The following is a 22,282-nucleotide window of genomic DNA, read 5'->3' on the forward strand; positions in this document are numbered from 1 at the left end:
TAGTATGTTCTTTTTTTCATATATTCATTCATCTTCATCACTTCTGAGTGTCAGAATCTGTGCGTGCATGTGTGTGTGTATAGCTGCATAGCTGCTATTTTTCTATCAGCTGAAGTATGCTCCAAAGACATGAATTCATTGGCACTTGAAGGGACAAAGGCTTCATTCTGAGAACTTCAACAGCTTGCAAGAGAAAGCCTTAAGCATGGCTGAAATGGATGCAGAGCGTATACCGACAGCCATCTTCTAGAGTTTACTCTGCACCACTCAGGTGCAGGCATATCTCCTGTTATGGTCAATTTCTTCTATCACCACTTCTTAAAGACAATAGCTGCTCATGAATTCTCAAAAACAAAACCAAATTACACAGCAGCAAAAAGATTAATCAGACAAGCTAAAGTCCCTTTTTAGCTACAAATTGGTTTCTAAGCAGTAATTGACACTCATCATCTCTGCCCTTTATTACCATTCTACATTGCCTTCATAGTTTGCTGGTGCCTCTGCTGGTCTAGGTAGCTAAAACTTTATCCCTGAGAAGTCTGAATCCTCAGTTCTTTTGCCCTTGTACAGCAGAGTAGTTCTTTGGAAATGGAGTCAACCCCAATAGGTCCTGTAAATTTCTAACATGTACTTTCAAACTCTCACTAGAGAGCAGAACTATATGTCTTCATAGTAATCATTACTGTGATTAATTTCTCTGCTGATCTACTGGTATGTGGAGTGCACTGTTATCAGGTAGGCAAAAAGTCTCTTTTATTCATTAAGTGGGTCCCAGGGAGTGATGGTGAAAGCGAACAATTTTCTTCGAAAGGTTTTGGGTTTTTTTTTTCAAATCTATATATTCCAGATCTTAGGAACAGGGTCTCATTGGTTAAAAGTATATTCTACATTGTAAAGACAATACCAAATCGCATAGAGTATTATCCTTAGCTCATTCATTAGCTGCATTTTGAGAAACCATTTCAGCTAGCTAATGTGATATGTGCTAAGATGAACAGATCTCATGGTCATGGGTGCATTATTTCTTCTTCTTGTCAGAGACTATCTCAGTCCAAAGCAATGTTATGCAAGACTTTTTTTTTTTAATTCGAGAGAGAGAGAGAGAGAGAGAGAGAGGCAGAGACACAGGCAGAGGGAGAAGCAGGCTCCATGCCGGGAGCCCGCGGCGGGACTTGATCCCTGGAGTCCAGGATCACGCCCTGGGCTGAAGGCACCGTTAAACCGCTGAGCCACCCAGGGATTCCCAAGACTTTTTGATCATAAATAAGCCACTACATATCTCAGATATTGGTGATGGTCATGTCACTGTGGACAGTAAAGGCAAACTCATAACCAAATAGCTATCACTCCTATTAAATAGCAACTTCCATCTATATGGAAGGAGTCTGATAAAATCAAATTGCCATCAAGAGCTGGTTGGAATCTTCTAAGTGTGGTGTCTCACTGAAGGCTCAGTGAAATCTTTTGATGCTTTCAGATTGAACATTCCAACTTCAATATTCTCTAGATCAGCTTTATAAAAGAAGACTATCTCTGCACTATGGTAATTCTATTTTTGAGCTCGTTTGTACATGTGCTGGAATTGCAGATGACAGAAGCTGTTAGGCACTTCCTGGCTGAGTCACTGTCCACCTGGTTGTTTTGTACAACCTTCTCTGATGCTGATGCACTATAGTGAAAATTGACATCAAACTCAAACATTTACATAATTTTATCCGCTCTGGTACAATTCCTTCTCAGATCTCTTTATTTAAGCATACTCTTTCCAACCCCTGAACAACTCACCCTACTATTAATAACTGTCCAGATGTCTTTGTATGTTCTTAGCTCAGACCACATCTCTCTCCACATAAAATTAATGATTGGACATACTGCATGAAACTTCCATCTACTGGGGGCGTTTTCCTTACTATTCTTTCTCAAAGCAATTCTTACTGCAACAGCAGTCTATTTTCAGGCTAACTTCAACATATTGAGAAGACCTATCCACAAACCATGCCTGAGTATATTCTTGCTCTGCCATTTAGTCATCAGAACACCCATGGGATTATAGCAGTGAGCTTATAGAAAGGCTGTAGAGCTACAGGTAGGCATTAGGCTAGATAAGGCTTTAGGCAGATAACAAATGGAACTCATTCATGACCTTTGCACCTGCTCTAACTAACTCTGAATCTACATTACCACTTAACATTAGATTCCGGCTGCTAGGTCTACCAAAATTTATGGCTTGGTGGATCTGAGAGTACCCAGTCATGAAGGTCAGCACACATCATCATTTGATATTGCACAGTGACAGATGTTTAGTCTCTGCCTGGTTCCATTAGTATCCTAGATGCTTCTTTTTGAGCTGTGAATATATTTTACCACACTATGGCCTTGCTCCAGAAATCAGGCAGTCTGTGCTGCAACTTGCACACGGGGGTTTGCCAAAAACTGAATTCTGCAAGAAGAACAATAATGAATCAAGTGTGTATATGATGGATATCCCAATTCCTACATCCTTTAAGTCTTTAATGGTGGCAATAATCTCGGTCATTCTATGCTGTGATGGTTAATTTTATGTGTTAACTTGACTGAGCTAATGGATTCCCAGATAGCTAGTAAAACATTATTTCTGGATGTGTCTGTGAGGGTATTTCTAGATGAGATTAACATTTGAGTTCATAAACTAAATAGAGAAGGTCACCCTCACCAATGTGAGTACCCTCCTATAGGTACCCTCCAATCTGTTAAGGGCATAAACAGAACAAAAAAGAATCAGGAAAAGGGCAAATTTTCTCTCTACGGGAACCAGAACATGCCCTCTTCTCCTGCCCTCAGACACAGACACTCCTGGTTCTCAAAGCCTCCAGACTCTAATTGAATTACACCACTGGCTTTCCTGGTTCTCTAGCTTGTAGATGGCAGACTATGGGATTTCTCAGCCTCCATAACTGGTGACACAATTCCTTTATGAAACCCTCCTTTCTCTATATATATTTTTTCAGGGTCTTCCACTTGAGCATTCCTACTTAATTTATTGGTAGGGAACCATGTAAAAGTTCAGTTAGCTTCTATCCATGCTATTTATACCCACAAGACTGCAGAAATGATTACAACATGGTTTTATGCATTAGTCCCATTTTGAGACATACTTGGACCAGAATTTTGATTGACATCTGGTCTTTGTGTGCCTCCAATGTAATAAGAGGTAATTTTTGTATTTGAGGTAAATTTTGTATATGCAAATTGAGGTGAATTTTGTCTTTGTGTGCCTCCAATGTAATAAGAGGTAATTTTTGTATTTGAGGTAAATTTTGTATATGCAATTTGAGGTAAATTTTGTATATGCAAACATGAGCTCAGATCCTATGACAATAGCACTCTAAAAATTGAGATTTTCTCTTTTCTTAGTATTCAGTTACTTTGGTAAATTCCCAGTCTCTTCAAAAAGAGATTGAAAAAAATATCCATTTAGAAAGAAATTAGTTGGATAGATAGGGGATAGATGGATAGATAGATGGATAGATAGACAGATAAGTAGATATGCTCCTTGGCACTGCAGCATGTTTTCTCAGTGAAGCCCAAATTCAGGAGGGAGAACTGTGGGCAAGTAGGTGATAGAAGGAATCATTATATATTGAAAATAGTAGCAAACACATAATATATAAGGAGGGGAAAACATAGAATTTCTGATAATTATTTCCAAACTTCATCCTTGCATCCTGCAATGTCTTTACTCAAGAAATGGCACAGTAGTGTATCCCTAGAACCTCCTTAATGGGATTTTTAAAACTGCTATTTCATTTTCCTGGTTGCATAGCTTTTCCAGAAAACCTGAGAATGCTAACTTCTTTTATTTATTCTATACCTGATATTTGTTCTGTTTTTGAAAATCGGCAACCTTGACTGATTCAACATTGCTATAATGGGTATATATTAAATATGCAATCAAAAAAGAATATAGCATTTATGCTGAATTTAGGTTCAAAAATATGATCATAAATAACTTTATGAAGTTTCTAAATATTTTCAGAAATTAAGGGACTATGATAGTAAAAGTTCTGTAATGCTACAAGAAATTAATAGATGTTACCATAATTATGCAAGTGGTGCCATCTATTTGGAAGAATTTTTAGACTATTTTTTTCATGCTATTTGATAAGACTGGCTATAAGAAAAAGCAAATAGATTAAAATTCTGTATATAAGAATGAAAAAGAAAAACTAGTCACCTAGGGAGAAAATAAAAACTGAAGTTAAAATCATTAATAGCTACCATAGATCAGCAGGAGAGCCACAATTAACATAAGCAATAAAATATTTGATGGAGTGTTTGAAATAGCTACCTCCACTTGCCCTCACCATAAGGTCTTCCTAAGAATGATAGGTATTGCTGGGGTGCCTGGGTGGCTCAGTTGGTTAAGCATCCAACTCGTGATTTTGGTTCAGGTCATGAGCTCAGGGTCATGGGATCAAGCCCCAGTTGGACTCCATGCTCAGTGTGGAGTCTGCTTAAGATTCTCTCCTTCTGCCCCTCCCCTTGCCCCCTCTCTCTCACTTTCTTTCTTTAAAATAAATACATCTTTTAAAAAATAATAGATATTGCTAAATAAGCAAAATAAAATTAGAAATCTAAACATTTTTCTTTATGATTGTATATGAAAGATTTGTATATGAACGCACATAAATTCTGATGGAACAAGTACTAAGCTTAAGTACTGGGTATGTAGAGTATTCTTTTAAGGATAAAACTGTATGAAAAGAACATGCTATCAAAAATCAGAGAATCGATCTAAGGATTCAGAATAAGCCCACCTGTCAAAATAGCACTATTGCAAAAGAAGAGAGAACCCTTTAACAGATTTTTTAAATTCTAAAATTCATAATGTTTAAGATACATAGAATGGATAATTGTGAGAATGCAAGCATAGTAAGTCTAAAAAGAAGAAATATATATTTTTCAGGAAAAATATATTGCATTCACTGAAGGGAGAAAATTTAACATAAGCTAAGATGGGGGAAGGGACTGACAAGCTCTCCCAAAATTTGGAGCAAAAGTATAAAAAGACAACAATTAATGCCAAGTAGAGTAAGACATGTACATCAAAGAGTCTAGATGTCTAACAAAAATAAGATTACACTTTTATAATTAAAGTGGCAGGTTGAGAATAGAAGAAGAAGGAAGGAAGTAATGAAAGACTTGTTCATCAGAGTTTATACTAATTTTGTATTAGTATATAATAAATTATATTAGTAACTAAACTTATCCCAGGAGATTCTTTTGAGTTTAGTAGGGGGAAAAAATCCTTGCAATTATTTAGGTAAGAAAGACCAACAACATTTTTATATTCACATGCACAGAGACAACAAATAGGTAGTTATGAGATATCTCTTTGCCACATTAAAACTGCCAGTGGGAAAGTTAACTCATTCCTCTTTTATTCAACTATAAAACAGTAATTTTAACACATTGTAGAGTTGTTCTGGGGCTTATGTAGGACAATGTGCATAAAGGACTTGGCAAGTGACTGTCCTATGGTAAGCAGCTAAAAAAATGCTACTAATTATTATTATTTAGATTTTAAATATATATTATTATACAGAGCTTTGGAATATGAATTACATAAGCAGCATAGAACAAGTTTCAAAGAAAATGGCTCTTTTATATGAAAAGAATCAGAAAATAAACCATGCATGAAATAGTAAAAATTTATATTTACTAGATACTAACATTCTCAGAGCAATCCAAGAAGCCTGGTTCTATGGTCACACCTAACATTTTTACAAGAACACCAATTTCCAAAAAGCTCAGTAATTTGTCAAATGTCATGAGCCAGTTAAGAGGCATGTTTTATGTTTTAGGGTGGTAATTTAGGAAGTATTTTGTGTATACTGTTGGATAGTGTGAACACAATGATGTTGAGGTGGAGATCTGTCACTGTAGAAAAAGAGAAACAAATAAGGAATAAAGAGTAAAAGATTCCCATGTATTTCAATTTCAATTAGAGATATTCATAATTTAAAGATTTTAAAGAAGTTGACAATCCAATGTGAGTACAAAAAAATAGATGTTTATTTGGGGATGATAATGGTAGCATTTAACATCAGATTCAATATGGTAGAGCTGCTAAGAATATTAATCAATTCTAGGTGACATTAAAGCATGTGTTGGGGGAAAATCCTGGAAAAGCATAACCAACAAGAATCTTGGCTTGTGACCCTACATCCAAGGCATCATTTATATTCAACTATTATGACTTACCAGCAAGGCAAAATAGTTGTAAAACCTACATTTCTTTAGATGTATAAACATAGGTCAATTAATTTCTACTTAATATTAAACAAAAATTCTTTTTTTTTATTTTTTTTATTTATTTACGATAGTCACACACACAGAGAGAGAGAGAGGCAGAGACACAGGCAGAGGGAGAAGCAGGCCCCATGCACCGGGAGCCCGACGTGGGATTCGATCCCGGGTCTCCAGGATCGCGCCCTGGGCCAAAGGCAGGCGCCAAACTGCTGCGCCACCCAGGGATCCCCTAAACAAAAATTCTAAGCTTCAAGAATAAAGTAAATAGGAAAGACAACTCCTCACACAGGTATATGTTGAAGGAAATATGTTCTTTTTGGGGGTTTGATGTTTCCAGGAATCTTAATTCCTTCTTGTGAGGTCAACAATTTTGAACTGTGAACCTTGGCAGGTTATCCATTATCTTAAATACAACACTTAAACTCATTCATGTCCAGGATCGAGAAATCACATTTTGAAAAATAATAATTGAGAAGTTTACAGACATATGACACACACACATACACATGGAAATACACAAAATGGTGGAAAAGGCAAGCAACTGCAGCTATAACTGTGAAACCGCATGCATGACAGGAAAGAAATAGGACAAGAAAGTATGGAGGATGCCATGAAGCAGCTTGATCGATTGACTGATTATAAAGTAGCTTTAAATATAAACAGGTAATGGGTTTTAGAGTTAATGCCATCTTTTTAAAAAAAAGATTTTATTTATTTATGTGAGAGAGGGATAGCACGAGCAGGGGGACAGGGAGAAGCAGGCTTCCTGCTGAGCAGAGACTGGGATTCCAGGATCATGACCTGAGCTCAAGGCAGATGCTTAATGAGTAAGCCACCCAGGCCCCCAAGATGGTGTCATCTTTTAAAAATAGTTTCTTAAACCATAGCAAGACTTGTTAGATGGGTTTGAACTACTTTACCTCTTGGGCTGAATAAGCATAAGAAACACTTCTTGCTTAAATATGCCTGAACCAAAAATGAGTAACTGGAATCATGCATGAACACTCATATCTGTTTTTTTTTCTTCTTTCAAGATTATATTTAGATTCAAATTAGTTAACATGTAGTATTAGCTTCAGGGGTAGGATTTAGTGACTCATCTTTTCCATATAACACCCAAGGCTCATCACCAGTGCCCTCCTCAATGCCCATCACCATTTAGCCCATCTCCCCACCCACGTCTCCAGGAACCCTTAGTTTTACCCTAGAGTTAAGTCTCTTATGGTTTTTTCCCCTCCCTAGTTTTATTTTATTTTTCCTTCCAACACTCATATCTTAGAAGGAATTTCAACAAATGAAGATTTTGATGTAAAAGCACTTGGAATATATAATGCTTCCAGGCAACCCTTAACTAAACTGGCAAACACTATCTCATTTATCTTAACCCAGCATCACACATTATTACCACTTAACCAGAGTAGAAAATTGACAGCTACAAAGATTGTTGCTTCCTTGATGTCACAAATCAAGGATTTGGTAGAGCAACTGAATTAGAAATATAAAAAGAAGATATCCTCTAAAGAAGGCAATTGTTTCCTTTAATATAAATAATTTTTTAAAAAGCTAAAAACATAACTGTCAATATTGAATGAAAAGAGAACCGAGATAGTTATGCCAGATTGAAGAAGTTTATTAGAAAAATGAAGAAAAACAATCTGTATGAAAATCGAAAGCCAAGATCTATGACAGTATTATTCAGATGAGACATCCAGTAAGAACTCACAGGATACTTTTCGCCTTCTTCTACTTTTCATGAATTATATCCAGGAAAGGAAGGACTTGTAGTTCAGACGAAGAGAACACCAGAGTTCAAGTCTTCAGAAAAAGTCATGTCTAAAACCTGTTATGTAGGGTAATCAGCACTTAACAATGAGACTCAGAATGTGTGGGGCTCAAAACAGGCAAATATCTCAAGTTCAGGTGTGGAGGGTGAGAGTCTCCCAGTGTGACCTCAGTTAGTACCAGCCAAAGCCAGAGCCATAGCCAGAGCCATATCCATAGCCACAGCCACAGAGAGAGCGGGAGCTGTACCCATAGCCACAGCCAGAGCCACAGCCATAGCCACAGCCCAGTCTGCGGAAGCCACAGCCATAGCTGGAGCCATAGCCACAGCCCAGGCCTCCATAGCCACAGCCTCCATAGCCGCAGCCTCCGTAGCCGCAGCCTCCATAGCCGCAGCCTCCATAGTAGCTGCCACACATGGTGTTGGTTGTTGAGGTTGTACTTGGGTAGAGAAGGAGAGAAGTGTCACTTCACTGTAGTGTGGACAGTTCTCCCTACAGAGGCCTTTTATATGCTCTCAACGTGGATGTCACCCACCACATCACACGTGTCATGTCATTGGGTAATTTTATGATTAATCGCATTAGTTTGTTGTTCCTCAACCATAAGAGAAAGCTTCAGAAGCATTAAGGTGATTTGCTTTGTTTGGAATTCTTTTATCCAGTTTTGGGCTTAAATGAGGGAAGACACTCATGCACTCTACACAGACCTGCCCCATTTTAGACCTTCATTTTAATGTCCTATAATCATCCTTTATTTCAAGAAAGAATGCATTTGTTAGGGTCCTGGCCCCCAGATAATTATATTATTGTATAACATTTCACAAAGAATAACATTTCTTCTTATTCATGAGTTTTTCTTCTGTCTTGATCCAAATAATTAATTTCTTCAGGGATTTAGTGCCTTTTTCTATATTGAAAGCATAATTTATCTTTCATGCTCATGATGTTGATAATAATTTAACTCATTAAAATTTCAAAGGAAACAGGTCTGAACAAAATATCTTCTACTTTCCTGTTTATACAAATGGGTTTTATTCTCACTTATGTCCAATTTCTACTGAAGGACATGAAAATATATTATTCTGTAGAACCCAATTTTTATATTCCTTTTTTTTGTCCTAATTGTATATGCACTGATTAGTCAACATTCTAAGTAACTATCCAATAAGCTTAGCATCACATAATGTTAACAATAAATTAGAGAACTGCTTCTTTCTTGAAACGTCCAATCAGTATGGACATGTTAAATTCACATGCTAAGCTCTCTTGCCTAACCCTTGAATTAAAACTATCTTCACTCAAATCAGTGTGATAGCTCATACTTTAAGGTATCCAAAGAAAAGTAGGGGTAGTTTTATGTTATAGTTTAAAAATGTACTTCTTTGTCTTTAAGAAAATGCATGTGGGAAGTCAGCACCATCTATACAGCCACAGTGATTTCTGATATTTAATTCCAGTTCTTATGAAAATATCATTTTATGTATTCCTTCAAGTAACCTTAGGCAGGGTGTCTAGAATGGAATCCGGGCTGGTTTATATCACAGTGAAGATGGTTCAAGAAGTTAGCCACCCTCTGCATTTTAACCAACTCTCTCTGGAGATCATCAGAATAAGGACACAGATTTTTAAAAGTATACAATTCATCTTACATGGTAACTATTTCAAATGAGCCAAAAGAAAATAGCATGTCAATGAACCAAAATTTTTTTCTTACTAATGATCACATCCACACATTCATCTATTCAGTGACCATATATATCTTTGAATGTACTTTCCATGTACATTTCTTGGTAGGTGCATTTTTGTAAAGTACCACATCATTGTGACATTTTAGTCACTATCTGCTGAATCAAGATATTACAGGCAGAGGACATCTTCACCACATCATTCAAATTTCCCATATGGAAAATACCAATAGACTCAATTCTCACAGTTCAGAGCCTAGCGAACAATAAGTTTTTAGCAACAACTAGTTGAAATAGCATGATGTTTATTCTTCTTCAAGGATATTTAAGTTCTTAGAACATTGCTTAAATCTGGTAAAACTAAATTGCATCAGCCAATTAAAAAAACTATAATTAACCTGAGATATTTTTGTATTTTATTTAAAAAGTCATTGAATACATTGTGTTAAGTAAAAATGATGACTCTAATAACATTTTCTAGGTTTTTTTCTCCCTGGATTCCTAATTTTAGGAATTAATTCCTAAAATGAATGTTTCCTCTGAGATTTAAGTTGGTATCTCTGATCATAACAATGAGAACTTTGCACTGCATGCCATTTTTTTCCCTATGTTTTCTGATGTGTTCTAAATATACACAATTCTCAAATATATTCATTCCACAATCAAAAATTAAACAAGCCTTCTTTCACTGCTCATACTCTTCAGAGTAATCCCCATTTCTGTATTCTGCTTCATAACAGAACTTCACAAGTATATCTCTACAATATATCTTAGGGTTCTAAGACCCCTTTATCTCTCTGCTCCTGTGTTTTGATCTTTCATCTCCACTACTCTCCTGAGATCCCTCTTCCAGGGATCATCAAGATTTAAGTCCTGCCAAATCTAGAGGTCAAGTATTTTACTCGGCTTCTGAGCATCCAGATTCACCAACTTCTCTCTTCATTCCTAAAAGGCTCTCCAGCCTTAGTCTTCATCCTACCACGCACACTTGGTTGAATTCCAACCTCAGTCACTGCTTCTCCTAAATGTCCTTTCTCTTTTCTCCTCAGATTTTACCCTCAAATGTGGGAATTCCCTGCGAGGTGCTTACCCCACATATGGTTCTAGTCTCTGCCTAAACTCTTATTAGATGGATTACTTTGGATACATTCTTTTCTCCAGTCTCAATTTGTATTTCCAATCTTTAATTATATATAATTAAATTATATATAATATAATATATAATATATACATGATTTATACATATAATATATATGTTTCCAATCTTAATATATATAAAGGTATGTATATTTTCATAGATTAATCATTGTTAGAAATTTAACAAGACAAAATTTAGTTGATGATTCTTTATACTACTCAGGCTTATTCATTCTTTTCTTCTAGGTTTCCAAGTGTACATAGCATAGATCCAATCATGACCTTTCCTGCTGGTAATCCTTCAATGTCTGCCCACATTAGGATGGCTAGAGTATGTACCAGACACGTAATTAAATTTGAATTTCAGTATTTATTTGCTACATCTGGAAACCCAAAGCTTAGAAAACACAGCTGACATGACCCTGCATGCCACAGCCTTGACTACATCTATGAGCTCATCTGGTAACTCTATTCCTCTCCATTACAATATATAGATCACAGTGTCTTCTCAGCTCTTCAGACGGGCTTGCTTTGCTTCTGCCTTCAAGACTCTGCCTTTGAGCTCTTGAAGTAACAGAGATAATGGCTTATCCTTCTCTCTTGGTTCTCTCAGTGAGGCTTTCCCTGACCACTCAGAAGTAATCCCTCACCAATAACTCTCTAAATTTTCCTTAGCTCATCTTGATTTATTATTTACACAGGCTCATCACTATTTGAAATTATCTAACTCACTCACTTAAATTTTGTCTGTCTTGAATTTCCTGTCCCTGCTTATCTAGAATGTAATCTCCATCACAATATTGTCCTTGTCTGTCTTATCTATTGCTCCATCCCAGCACTCATAATAGTACCTGGTATGGGACACTTGGATGGCTCCATTGGTTAAGTGTCTCATTTTTTATTTCTGCTCAGATCATGATCTCAGGGATTGAGCCCCGTGTTGGGCACTGCACTGGCTGTGGAGCCTGCTTGAGATTTTCTCCCTATCCTTTTCCTCCATGCTCTTGCTTTCTCTCTCAAATAGATAAATAACTCTTCAAATAAAAAAAATAGTGCCTAGTATATAATTAGTTGCTAATAAAGTTTGATAAGTGAATTAGTAAATGACCAAATCAATAAAATGGAGGATTATTTTTATGTTTCCTTTTAACTTCTTATTTTGGAATAACTTTAGACCTACAGAAAGTTCCCAAAATAGTACAGAAAACTCTTATATACCCAACACTCAATGTTCCCTAATGTTACATCTTTCATAACCATAGTATATTTATCAATCCAAAGAAATGAACTTTATACAATACTCTTAGCTACTATAGATTTTATTTCATCATTTTTTCCCATTAGTGTCCTTTTTCTGTTCCAGAATCCAATTCGCATTGCATTTAGTTGTAGAATCTTTTTTAGTCTCTTCTAATTAGTGACTGTTCCTCTGTGTTTCCTTGGCCTTCATGATCTTGACAGTTTGAAAGAGTTGGGTGTTTTGTAAAATATTCCCCAGTTTGGGTTTCTCTGAAGTCTTATCATACTAGATTGAGGTTATACATTTTGAGTAAGAATACCAGAAGAGATGTGTATTTTTCAGTGCAACATATACAGTGGTACACAACATCAATAAATCATTTGAGAGTTTCTAGAATCCATTAAAACTCAAATTTCTAGTAAAATAAGTGTCCCTCCTTTTCATATATTCAGGGTAATTGGGGTCAAACTTCAAGGTCTTTGCAATGGTGTGGAATCACATATAAAATTATAAATAAATGTATATTTGAAGTGTAAACCAAAGCTAATATTATTGCTTCACTAAAAAAAGATAAAATAGTCATTCAGTATTAACAAGTGAATCCAGGCATCATGTCTTCTTTCTCACAATCTTTCCATCCTTCTCTTTCCCTTTGAAACTACTCTTTTGTTCCCATGGCAGCAAATATGCAGGTGTAAGAAGGATATTTTTAGTAAAACTAGGATTTTCAACAGGTAGAATATTGTTTTTACAATGTTAGGGTAGCACTGACATAGTCTAAATTAGGAATCTGGAATAAACAAGTCACCAAAGTAGAAGAATCATCAAAAGCATATGATTTCATTACAGGTGTCCTGACACACAGCAAAGTTGTCTTGGATATGTTAGTTATGAGAAATTCTTGAGATGGTTTTAATACCAATTAGTTTGAAACATGAATCCGACAGTGCCTGTGGTTTGCCCCACATACCACTCAGGTCGTTTATAAGATCCTGAATAGATTATAAACCTAAAACTCTAGAAACTGACTCTGCTCTTCTGAGCCTTCTTCTCACACATGAGCTTCTACAGCAGCTACTACAGTGGCCTGAGCTATAGCCATGGAGGCCTGGGATGTGGCTATGGTGGTTATGGATATACCCCTTACTGCCCATGCTGCTATGGAAGATTCTGGTCTTCTGGATTCTTCTAAGAAATTCTAGATTGCTGATCTCTTTAGATCATTATCCTATGAGGCACTATGTATATCTCCTCCATTATTTATAATAATATAATAGGCTATTCAAGCAATGACAACCAACTCAGCCTACAATACCACATCAGGACTAGTTTCCCACAATTAAAAAAAAAGCCTTGATGTTATGTTATTAGTATATGATTAAATATAATCAACTTAAACCATTTCCATTTGAGAAGATGTCTAAATTCATATTTCATTGAAAGTAATCTTATTTTACAAATGCACAGCAGATATATTATATGCACACATATATGTATACATTTCTATAATGTCTGCTGTATGTGACAGAGAGTTTGCTCACCCTTTGACAATCTATAGTCAATGATATGGATGTGTTAAGCCTGACTGATATCTATATTCAACCAGCACTTTTGCAAAATGTGTTTTCATAAACAGATCCAGAAGCTATTATAATATATCTTGATCTCATCAAACCTCACCTTCAGTATAGCCGTTTGACTAAAATCATTGGTAAAAACAGTACCCCCTTTCTTAACACTTCATCCAATCTCATTCTTTCTTGATACTCAGTAGTTGAATTTGTGGCTCCCGGCAGCTATAACTGTTTTCCCCCAAATCATGTATTATGGCTATTTTTCACTCACTGACGAAATATCTTCTGGAACTCAGTCTATGCATGGCGGCTGCACACGTAGCTATTCTACCTGTGATTCTCATGTTGGCACAGAGAGATGACCAAATTTAAGTCTGCTTCACTGAAGTTTTCACAGGTGTTGATATTGGCCTGCCTTCAACCCCACAACCTTTCATCATTCATAACAAAGCAGTGACTTAGGTAGACCAAATTCACAAAACACAAGTCTGACCCAAAGTATAGGCTGGAAAGTATAGCCTTGATCCTCGTAGCCTGGTTCATGATCAGCAAAGATGTTCATAATAACATTTCTTAATTCATTCCATTTATTATTGTGTTAGTGATGACATCAATAATGATAAAGTATAAAGCAACATTATCTTCTTTTTTTAAAAGATTTATTTATTCATGAGAGACACACAGAGAGAGAGGCAGAGACACAGGCAGAGGGAGAAGCAGGCTCCTCGCGGGGAGCCCAGTATGGGACTCGATCCTAGATCCCGGGATCACACCCTGAGCCGAAGGCAGACGCTCAACTGCTGAGCCACCCAGACATCCCAAGCAACATTATCTTCTAAACTTTTAGTGACAAATGTTAGAATTAGGGGCTCTACTACTAATTTAAGATCCATACAAAATTGCTTTCTGGATAGCTATTAAAGTATGAGGCTGGTTAAACTCTTAACCAGCTACAAAAATGCAGGTTTCCTAAAGACATCCAGAGGAAGAAATAATATAGAACTGTCTGTTTACCTTCCATCAATTGGAAACAAGCAACACATAGTGTTGTGCCACCCTGGCATCTCCAAAAGCTGACAGGCAGTGAAACTGGGAGGAGAGACACAAAGCTAAGTCCTTTTTCTAATAGGCTTGGCTTTGGTCCTGCCATACTGGGCAGGGATCTCAAAAGGCAGGTCAACAGAAGGCCTTGTCTTACAAAATGTCAGAGAACCTATGGCTTTTGACTCAACCCCATCATATTTTAAAAAGCGGCATCAGAGATCAGCCCTTCTTCAGATATATTACATACTTAAAAAAAAATCAAATCTTTGGAAATTGTCCTAAAGAAAACAAATGAAGAAATATTCATTCAAGAAAATCAACTTAATGTAGGTTTAGTGACAGTCTTGATCTACTTAAGCCATAATCTGCTTCTTCCATCCTCCCTCTTCCAAGTTAATGGCAGAAGCTCAGCTCTGGACAGAGGAATCCACGAAATAGTACTCCCTACTCTTGTCAAAGGCTACAGCATCTCTCCTATCTGGGCAGGCCATTTGTCTATCTCATGCTTTCTTGTTCTGTGTTGCAGTGGCTAAATTCCAAGTGAACATGGCCAAGAGGCATGTGGTTCCCTTTATCTACTCTGTTCCCAGTTGTAGTGCTAAGTGCTGCCCATCACCCAACAAACTAACAATCTTGAGGCCCCATCTTGTTTTCCATCACTCCAGGCCACTGATAGGAAGGAGGTTTCATTACAAGTGTATCAAGCCTAAAAAACTAGAGGCTACCGCCCAAGCCCAATGATTGCTAGTAATGCAGATGTGTCTCTGTTAAGAGAATAAACAAGCAACTGTTCCTATCCCCAGTTCTGGAATAGTTGCTCAGATATTTTGCACAAAGCAAGAGGCAAGCCATAAAAACAGAGAGCTCTGAACCTTCCCTTGAATTAACTAGTTTATTTAGAATAGTGTGTAAGAAAGTCAAGCTTAAGGGTATGCTTGAAAACGACAGAGATTTTGAGGATAAGCAATTAAGAGGCAGCTTGTTGCTCCCTGACAGCAACAAGTTTAACCATAAGCCAATTGGTTTATCAGACAGAACTAGGGGGAAAGACAGCTAAGAAGAACTCCCTTGGTGGCAGGGCAAAACTTAAAGACTGGCTTCAAAATACATATGTACTTTCATTGTAAAAAAAAAAAAATATATATATATATATATATATATATATATATATATATATATTCATTGCTGGGTGAAGAATTCTATATATTAAAATTCTTTTGGCTGATTGTATTGCTCAGATCATCTGTCTCCAGGTTATTTTCTGCATACTAGTTCTATCAGTTTCTCAGAAGGTGAGTTGAAAATACTCAAGGGTAATTGTAAATTTCTCTGTTTCTATTCTCAGTTCTATCACTTTTTATTCATTGAGTTTGAAACTCTGCTGTTGGTGCACACTTGGAATTGTTATTTCTTCCTGATGTATTAATCCTTATACCATATGTAATATGTCTCTTTGTCTCTAGTAATTTTCTTTGGTCTAAGGTCTATTTTGCCTGATTAATATGACCACCTCCTACTTCAGTTTATTGCCGATGGCTTGATGTAACTTTTTCCATTCTTTTACTTGCAGCCTACCTATGTCAATGAATTTCAAGTGAGTTTCTTATAAACAGAATATAGATAGGTCATGCTGGATTTTTTTTAATCCACTTTTCCAATTTTCTTTTGGCTCATGTATTTAAACTCTGCATATTCAATGTAATTACTTATACATTAACATGGAATTCTGCCATTTTATTATATGTTTTCTATTTGTTTCTTCTAATTTGTGTTACTCTGTTTATTTTTCTTGACTTTCTATGTTTTTGAACATCTTACAGCATTGAATCTTAATTTATTTATGGTGTTTTTGAGTATATATATTTCCATAGCTTTTATAATGCTTCCTCTGGGTATTACAATATGCATATGCAACTTATAACGGTGTAATGGTATCAATATTTATGGCCACAAGTGAAGTGTTGGGCATTTACTTTGATTTCAGTCCCCTTATCATGTCTACTTTTAATAGTATTTCCTTGATTATAGTGTTATAATTTTTATTTCGATCACCAAATAGGATTTCTAAAACTCATAAAGAAGAAATTAGTCTATTATAGATACTCATAGTCCTGTTTTTTCCATTGTGTCTTCTTGATGTTTCAAGATCCCTTCCTTTAGCAATTTCTTTTCTGTTTGGAGAACTTTTTGAAGTCAATCTTTAAATGTAGGTTTGCTAATGACAAATTATTATTTTCCTTCTAAGAATGTTTTTATTTTCCCTTTCATTCTTGAAAGATAGTTTTGCAAGATGTAAAATACATGGATGACAGTTCTTTTTTTTCACCATTTGTAAACTTCTACACCATTTTTATTACTACATTCAGATGATAAATCAGCTGTCATTCAAATTGCTATTATTTTTTAAATAATGTGTTGTGTCTCTGGTTACTTTCAAGACTTTTTTCTTTGCCTTTACTTTTCAGATATTTATTTATGATGCATTCTGGTGTTTATTTTATTTTGTTTGATATAAAAATACCCATTGACAGGTCCTAATGGTAATAGAATGTTAATCTAAAACTGTTAATTATAAGATATATATTATAATCAAATCATTTACAAAGGATAAAAAATGAGACTATTAATCAGAATTTTCAAAAGATAACATTCAAAGACAGAAGAGAGAGCATTTAAAACCTAATAAAAGCAAGCATTAAGACTTTATATTTGGGATCCCTGGGTGGCACAGCGGTTTAGCACCTGCCTTTGGTCCAGGGCGCAATCCTGGAGACCCAGGATCGAATCCCACATCAGGCTCCCTGCATGGAGCCTGCTTCTCCTTCTGCCTATGTCTCTGCCTCTCTCTCACTCTGTGATGACTATCATAAATAAATAAAATTTTTTAAAAAAGATTTTATATTTAATGAAGCTGTCTTTCATGTAACAATTTATTAGAAAAACAGTTTTCAGCATAGAAGAAATTAAGAAATTCTGCACCCAAAAGGCTATACTGAGCAGCAAAATTTGGAGACAAATAGATATATAGATATGCATGTGTATATATATATATATATGTCTTGTGTAAATACATACATATATGTGACTATATATGTGTGTGCAGTGATATATTTTTAGTGTAATATATAACCAAATCAAACACAGGGATTAATTTGAAGATTAATAATACACTAATATATTGTGATACAAAGTAATGATAAACAAACTAAAAGACAAGGGAGTGGCAGAAGAGGAATAGAGAAAAATAAATTAAGCTTCTGTTGTTTAGACAGCAGTGGAAGTTAAGAATATGAATATAACTAGTATATCACATAATAAAAGTTTGACTAAGAAGAGAGAACTTAGTACCTTAAAATTGTTATAGACACAAAGATACCTAAGTAACCACTAGAAAACCTACAAACCATCCAAATGCCATTATAAAAATTTATTAAAATGTATTGAGTTTTGAAACACATCAGTCTTATCAATACATATGAATTGGCTTCATTTATCTATTAAAGAAAACATTTTAAACTTGGCTCATAAAGTAAGACATCACTATATGCTATATATATATACTTAAACAAAATGATTCAGAATAACAAAAACAAAGGCATATACAAAGGTATCTGGGCAAAATGTCACAAGAAAACATAGAAACTCTAATATTAACCAAACAGAATTCAGACCAAAAAAAGCATTAACTATGACAAAGAAGAGAGCTTTCTCGTGTAAATTCTAAATAAATCACAAGAAATATCTTACTCATATATACCACATTTTCTTTATCCATCCACTAGTCAGTGGATATTTGGGCTTTTTTCCATAATTTGGTTATTGTTGGTAATGCTGCTTTAAGCATCCAGGTACATGTGTCCCTTCAAATCAGTATTTTTGTATTCTTTGGGTAAATACCTAATAGTACAATTGCTGGATCAAAAGGTAGTTCTATTTTTAACTTTTTGAGGAAACTCTATACTGTTTTGCCCAGGGACTGCACCAGTTTGCATTCCCACTAGCTGTGTAAGAAGGTTTTCCTTTCTCTACATCCTTGCCAACATCTGTTGTTTCCTGTGTTAATTTTAGTCATTCTGACAGATGTGAAGTGATATCTCATGTAATTCTCATTTGTATTTCCCTTATGATGAGTGATGTTGAGCATCTTTTCATGTGTCTGTTAGCCATAGTATGTCTTCTTTGGAAAAATGTCTATTCATGTCTTCTGCCCATTTTTAACTGGATTATTCATTTGGGGGGGTGTCAAATTTGATAAGTTCTTTATAGATTTTGTGTATTAACCCTTTATCAAAGATGTCATTTGCAATGCCTTCTCCCATCCTGTAGGTTGCCTTTTAGTTTTGTTGATTGTCCTTCACTGTGCAGAAGCTACTTTTCTTGATGAAGTCCCAATAGTTCATTTTTGTTTTTGCTTCCCTTGCCTCTGGAGACATTGCTGTGGCTGAGGTCAAAGAGGTTACTACCTGTGTTCTCTAGGATTTTGGTGATTTTTGGTCTCACATTTAGATCTTTTATCCATTCTGAATTTATTTTTGTGTGTATGTTGTAAGAAAGTGGTCCAGTTTCATTATTTTGCCTGTGGCTGTCCAGTTTTCCCACCCCTATTCAATAGAAGAGACTGTCTTTTTCCCATTGGATATTCTTTCCTGCTTTGTCAAAAATTAGTTGACCATAGAGTTGCAGGTTCATTTCTGGGTTTTCTATACTCAGCTATAAAAAAGAATGAAATCTTGCCATTTGCAATGAAGTGGATGGAGCTAGAGAATATAATGCTAAGCAAAATAAATCAGTCAGAGAAACACAAAAAACATGATTTCATTCATAGGTGGAATTTAAGAAATAAAACAGATGAGGTGTGTAGGTGTCTCAGTAGGTTAATTGTCTGCTTTTAGCTCAGGTCCTGGGGTCCTGGGATCAAGTTCCACGTTGGGCTTCTTGCTCAGCAGGGAGTCTGCTTCTCCCTCTCCTTCTGCCTTTCTATCCTGCTTGTGCTCTCTATCTCAAATAAATAAAATCTTAAAAAAAAAAAAAACAAGAAAAAAAACAGATGAACAAAAAAAATAAAGGCAAGTCATAAAATACATTCTTAACTATAGAAAAAAAGAAGGTTGCTGGAGGAGTGGTGGATGAAGGGATGGGTTAAATAGATAATGGGGATTAAGGAGGGCACTTACTGTGATGAGCACTGAGTGTTGTATGTAAGTGATGAATCACTAAATTCTATACTTGAAACTAATATTCACTGTATGTTCACTGTATGTGAACTAAATGGAATTTAACTAAAAACTTGGAGGAAAAATAGATATCTTACACTTATCATGTATACATCAAATAATACACACCCTCTTTATGAAGATATAGACATATGAAGCCAAGACATAGATGGAAACACACTAATAATAGGGAATGTTAAAACAGCTCTTTCAGAACAAGACAAATGGAGTAGCGATATTAGCAATTTAACAATATTCTCAATAAGGTAGCTTTTATGGTTATATGTTAGCCTTTATACCTTAGTAATAGAGAATGAACCTTCTTCTCAGCTTTCACAGAACATGCACAAAATTTGATCATATACTTTGTTACACTGAAAGCATTAGTAAGTTTCATAAAGTGAAACTAGTAAAAAATATACTATCTGATGTCAGACAACAAACTAATAATTGCTAACAAAAACAAAGAACAGAAAGCCCTTTAAAAACAAAATCAAATAGTGAAGAGAACAAAAATAAAAACACTCTTTATTTTGGAAAATAAAAAACCTCCCATTAAAAAATTTCGGGGTGAGAGAGGTCATACAAATTAAATTACAGATTTTAAAATAATTAATAATAATGAAAATAGCCCATAACAGAGTCTATAAGAAATATTTAAGCAGTTTTCAGAGAAGAATTCATAGCATGAACACTTTCATTGGTAAAAATGAAAGGACATAAATTAATATTCATCATATTATTTTTATAACACTTACAAAGGAAACTTCTAAAAACAAAGAAAGCACAGAGATAGAAATAATAAATAGTAAAGCAGAAATTAATGAGGCAGAGAATCAGGAAAAAACGGTAATTTAAATAATGAACCAAATGAAAGAATTAACAGAACTTGCTAACATGATGAAGAAAAAGAAAGAGACAGAAATAACATAAAAAATAAATAATAGGAAGGAACATTAAAACAGAAGAAATTTTAAACACCATATGAGACAACTTTTCAGAGCTCTGTATATAAAAATTTGAAAACTTAGATTTTCCTAGGAAACATTTCCTAGGAAAATATATATTACTAAAATTGATATCATTAAATTTAGAAATCAAAAACAGTCCGATTTCCTTGGAAGGAATAAAAAAATATATATATTAACAAAATAATTCACTAAAAGCCAAGATTCAGATGATCTCTCAGAATTCTACCAAAGATTCTTCTAACACTACCTAAGTTGTTGAAGAGCACTGAAAATGATGGACAGTTTGCTAATTCCTATGATGAAGAATGAATTACATTGAGTCTGTGGTAGTGTTACTCTCCATATACCCCCTTGATTCCTTCCTCCTGATGCGAATTACTACGTGTGACCCCTTCTTGTGAGTGTGAGGGAGACCTAGTCCTGCTTTGTAACAAATGAAATATGGCAAAAGTAAATGGCTGTGTGTGATTATGTCACATAAGATCTTTGCATTCATTGTACTGGAATCTTTCTTCTTACTTGATGGCTCAGAAAAAAAAAGCAACCACGTTGGAAATTTAGCCAAGAACTCTGGGCAAATTTTTGCAGCTGAGGGTGACTTCCAGCCTGCAAGGGTGTCTGGCCAAATACCAGCAAGAAAATGAGTCTTTCATTCCTACAAGTACAATGAACTGAGATCTGCCATCAGCAACATGAGTCTGCAAGTGACTCTTTCCTCACCTAAGCCTCAGGTATGACCAGAGCCCCATCCAACATCTTAAATTGGAATCTGAAACTTCTCAGCCTCTATCTGAAATAGAGTTATCTAAATATTATGGTCCACTATGCATGCCAGGCAGTTTTATAATTTATTACCAGCTTGGGATGTAATGGATTATTAAACCATTCCTTGGGTTATGTCTTTCATACCTTTAAAATATTTACCTTTAACAAATGGATACCTATTTTAAAATTATACCTTTAAAATGGAAGATGAAAGGAAAAGAAGGATATAGCAACATTGTTCATTTATTTTAAAGAACATGAATATGAAAGTTTGGGGAAATTAATTTCTTTGTTATTATGTACTATATGCCAGGCATGCTTAACCTAACATATAAGTAATATTTGATTTAGTGTTAATAGTTATCCAGCATACAACATTATTCCCTCAGTAGCAGAGGAGGAGGACACTGAAGTTTACAAGAAATAATTTTTTTCTAAGACAACAAGGTCAATAATTTTTTTCTAATTTTTTCTAAGACAACTGTCATAAAAATAATAAGAAAAAATAAGCTTTCTTGAAAACAGAAAAAAAAGTCTGTAAGTCATCTTAGGCACCAAATGACTGACATAAAAACCAG

At 35.2% G+C, this 22,282-nt stretch overlaps 1 protein-coding gene across 1 annotated transcript; it reads right to left on the minus strand.

Moving 5' to 3' along the window:
• Positions 1-7,897: 7,897 nt before the first annotated feature.
• On the minus strand, positions 7,898-8,566 carry LOC129502094 (keratin-associated protein 6-1-like). Its single transcript, XM_055313534.1, has one exon. The coding sequence runs from the start codon at positions 8,490-8,492 to the stop codon at positions 8,247-8,249; it is 246 nt and encodes an 81-aa protein (XP_055169509.1). The 5' UTR covers positions 8,493-8,566; the 3' UTR covers positions 7,898-8,246.
• Between the last annotated feature and the right edge of the window lie 13,716 nt (positions 8,567-22,282).

Source organism: Nyctereutes procyonoides, unplaced genomic scaffold (genome assembly GCF_905146905.1).
Source record: "Nyctereutes procyonoides isolate TBG_1078 unplaced genomic scaffold, NYPRO_anot_genome, whole genome shotgun sequence".
NCBI classification, from domain to species: Eukaryota; Metazoa; Chordata; class Mammalia; order Carnivora; family Canidae; genus Nyctereutes; species Nyctereutes procyonoides.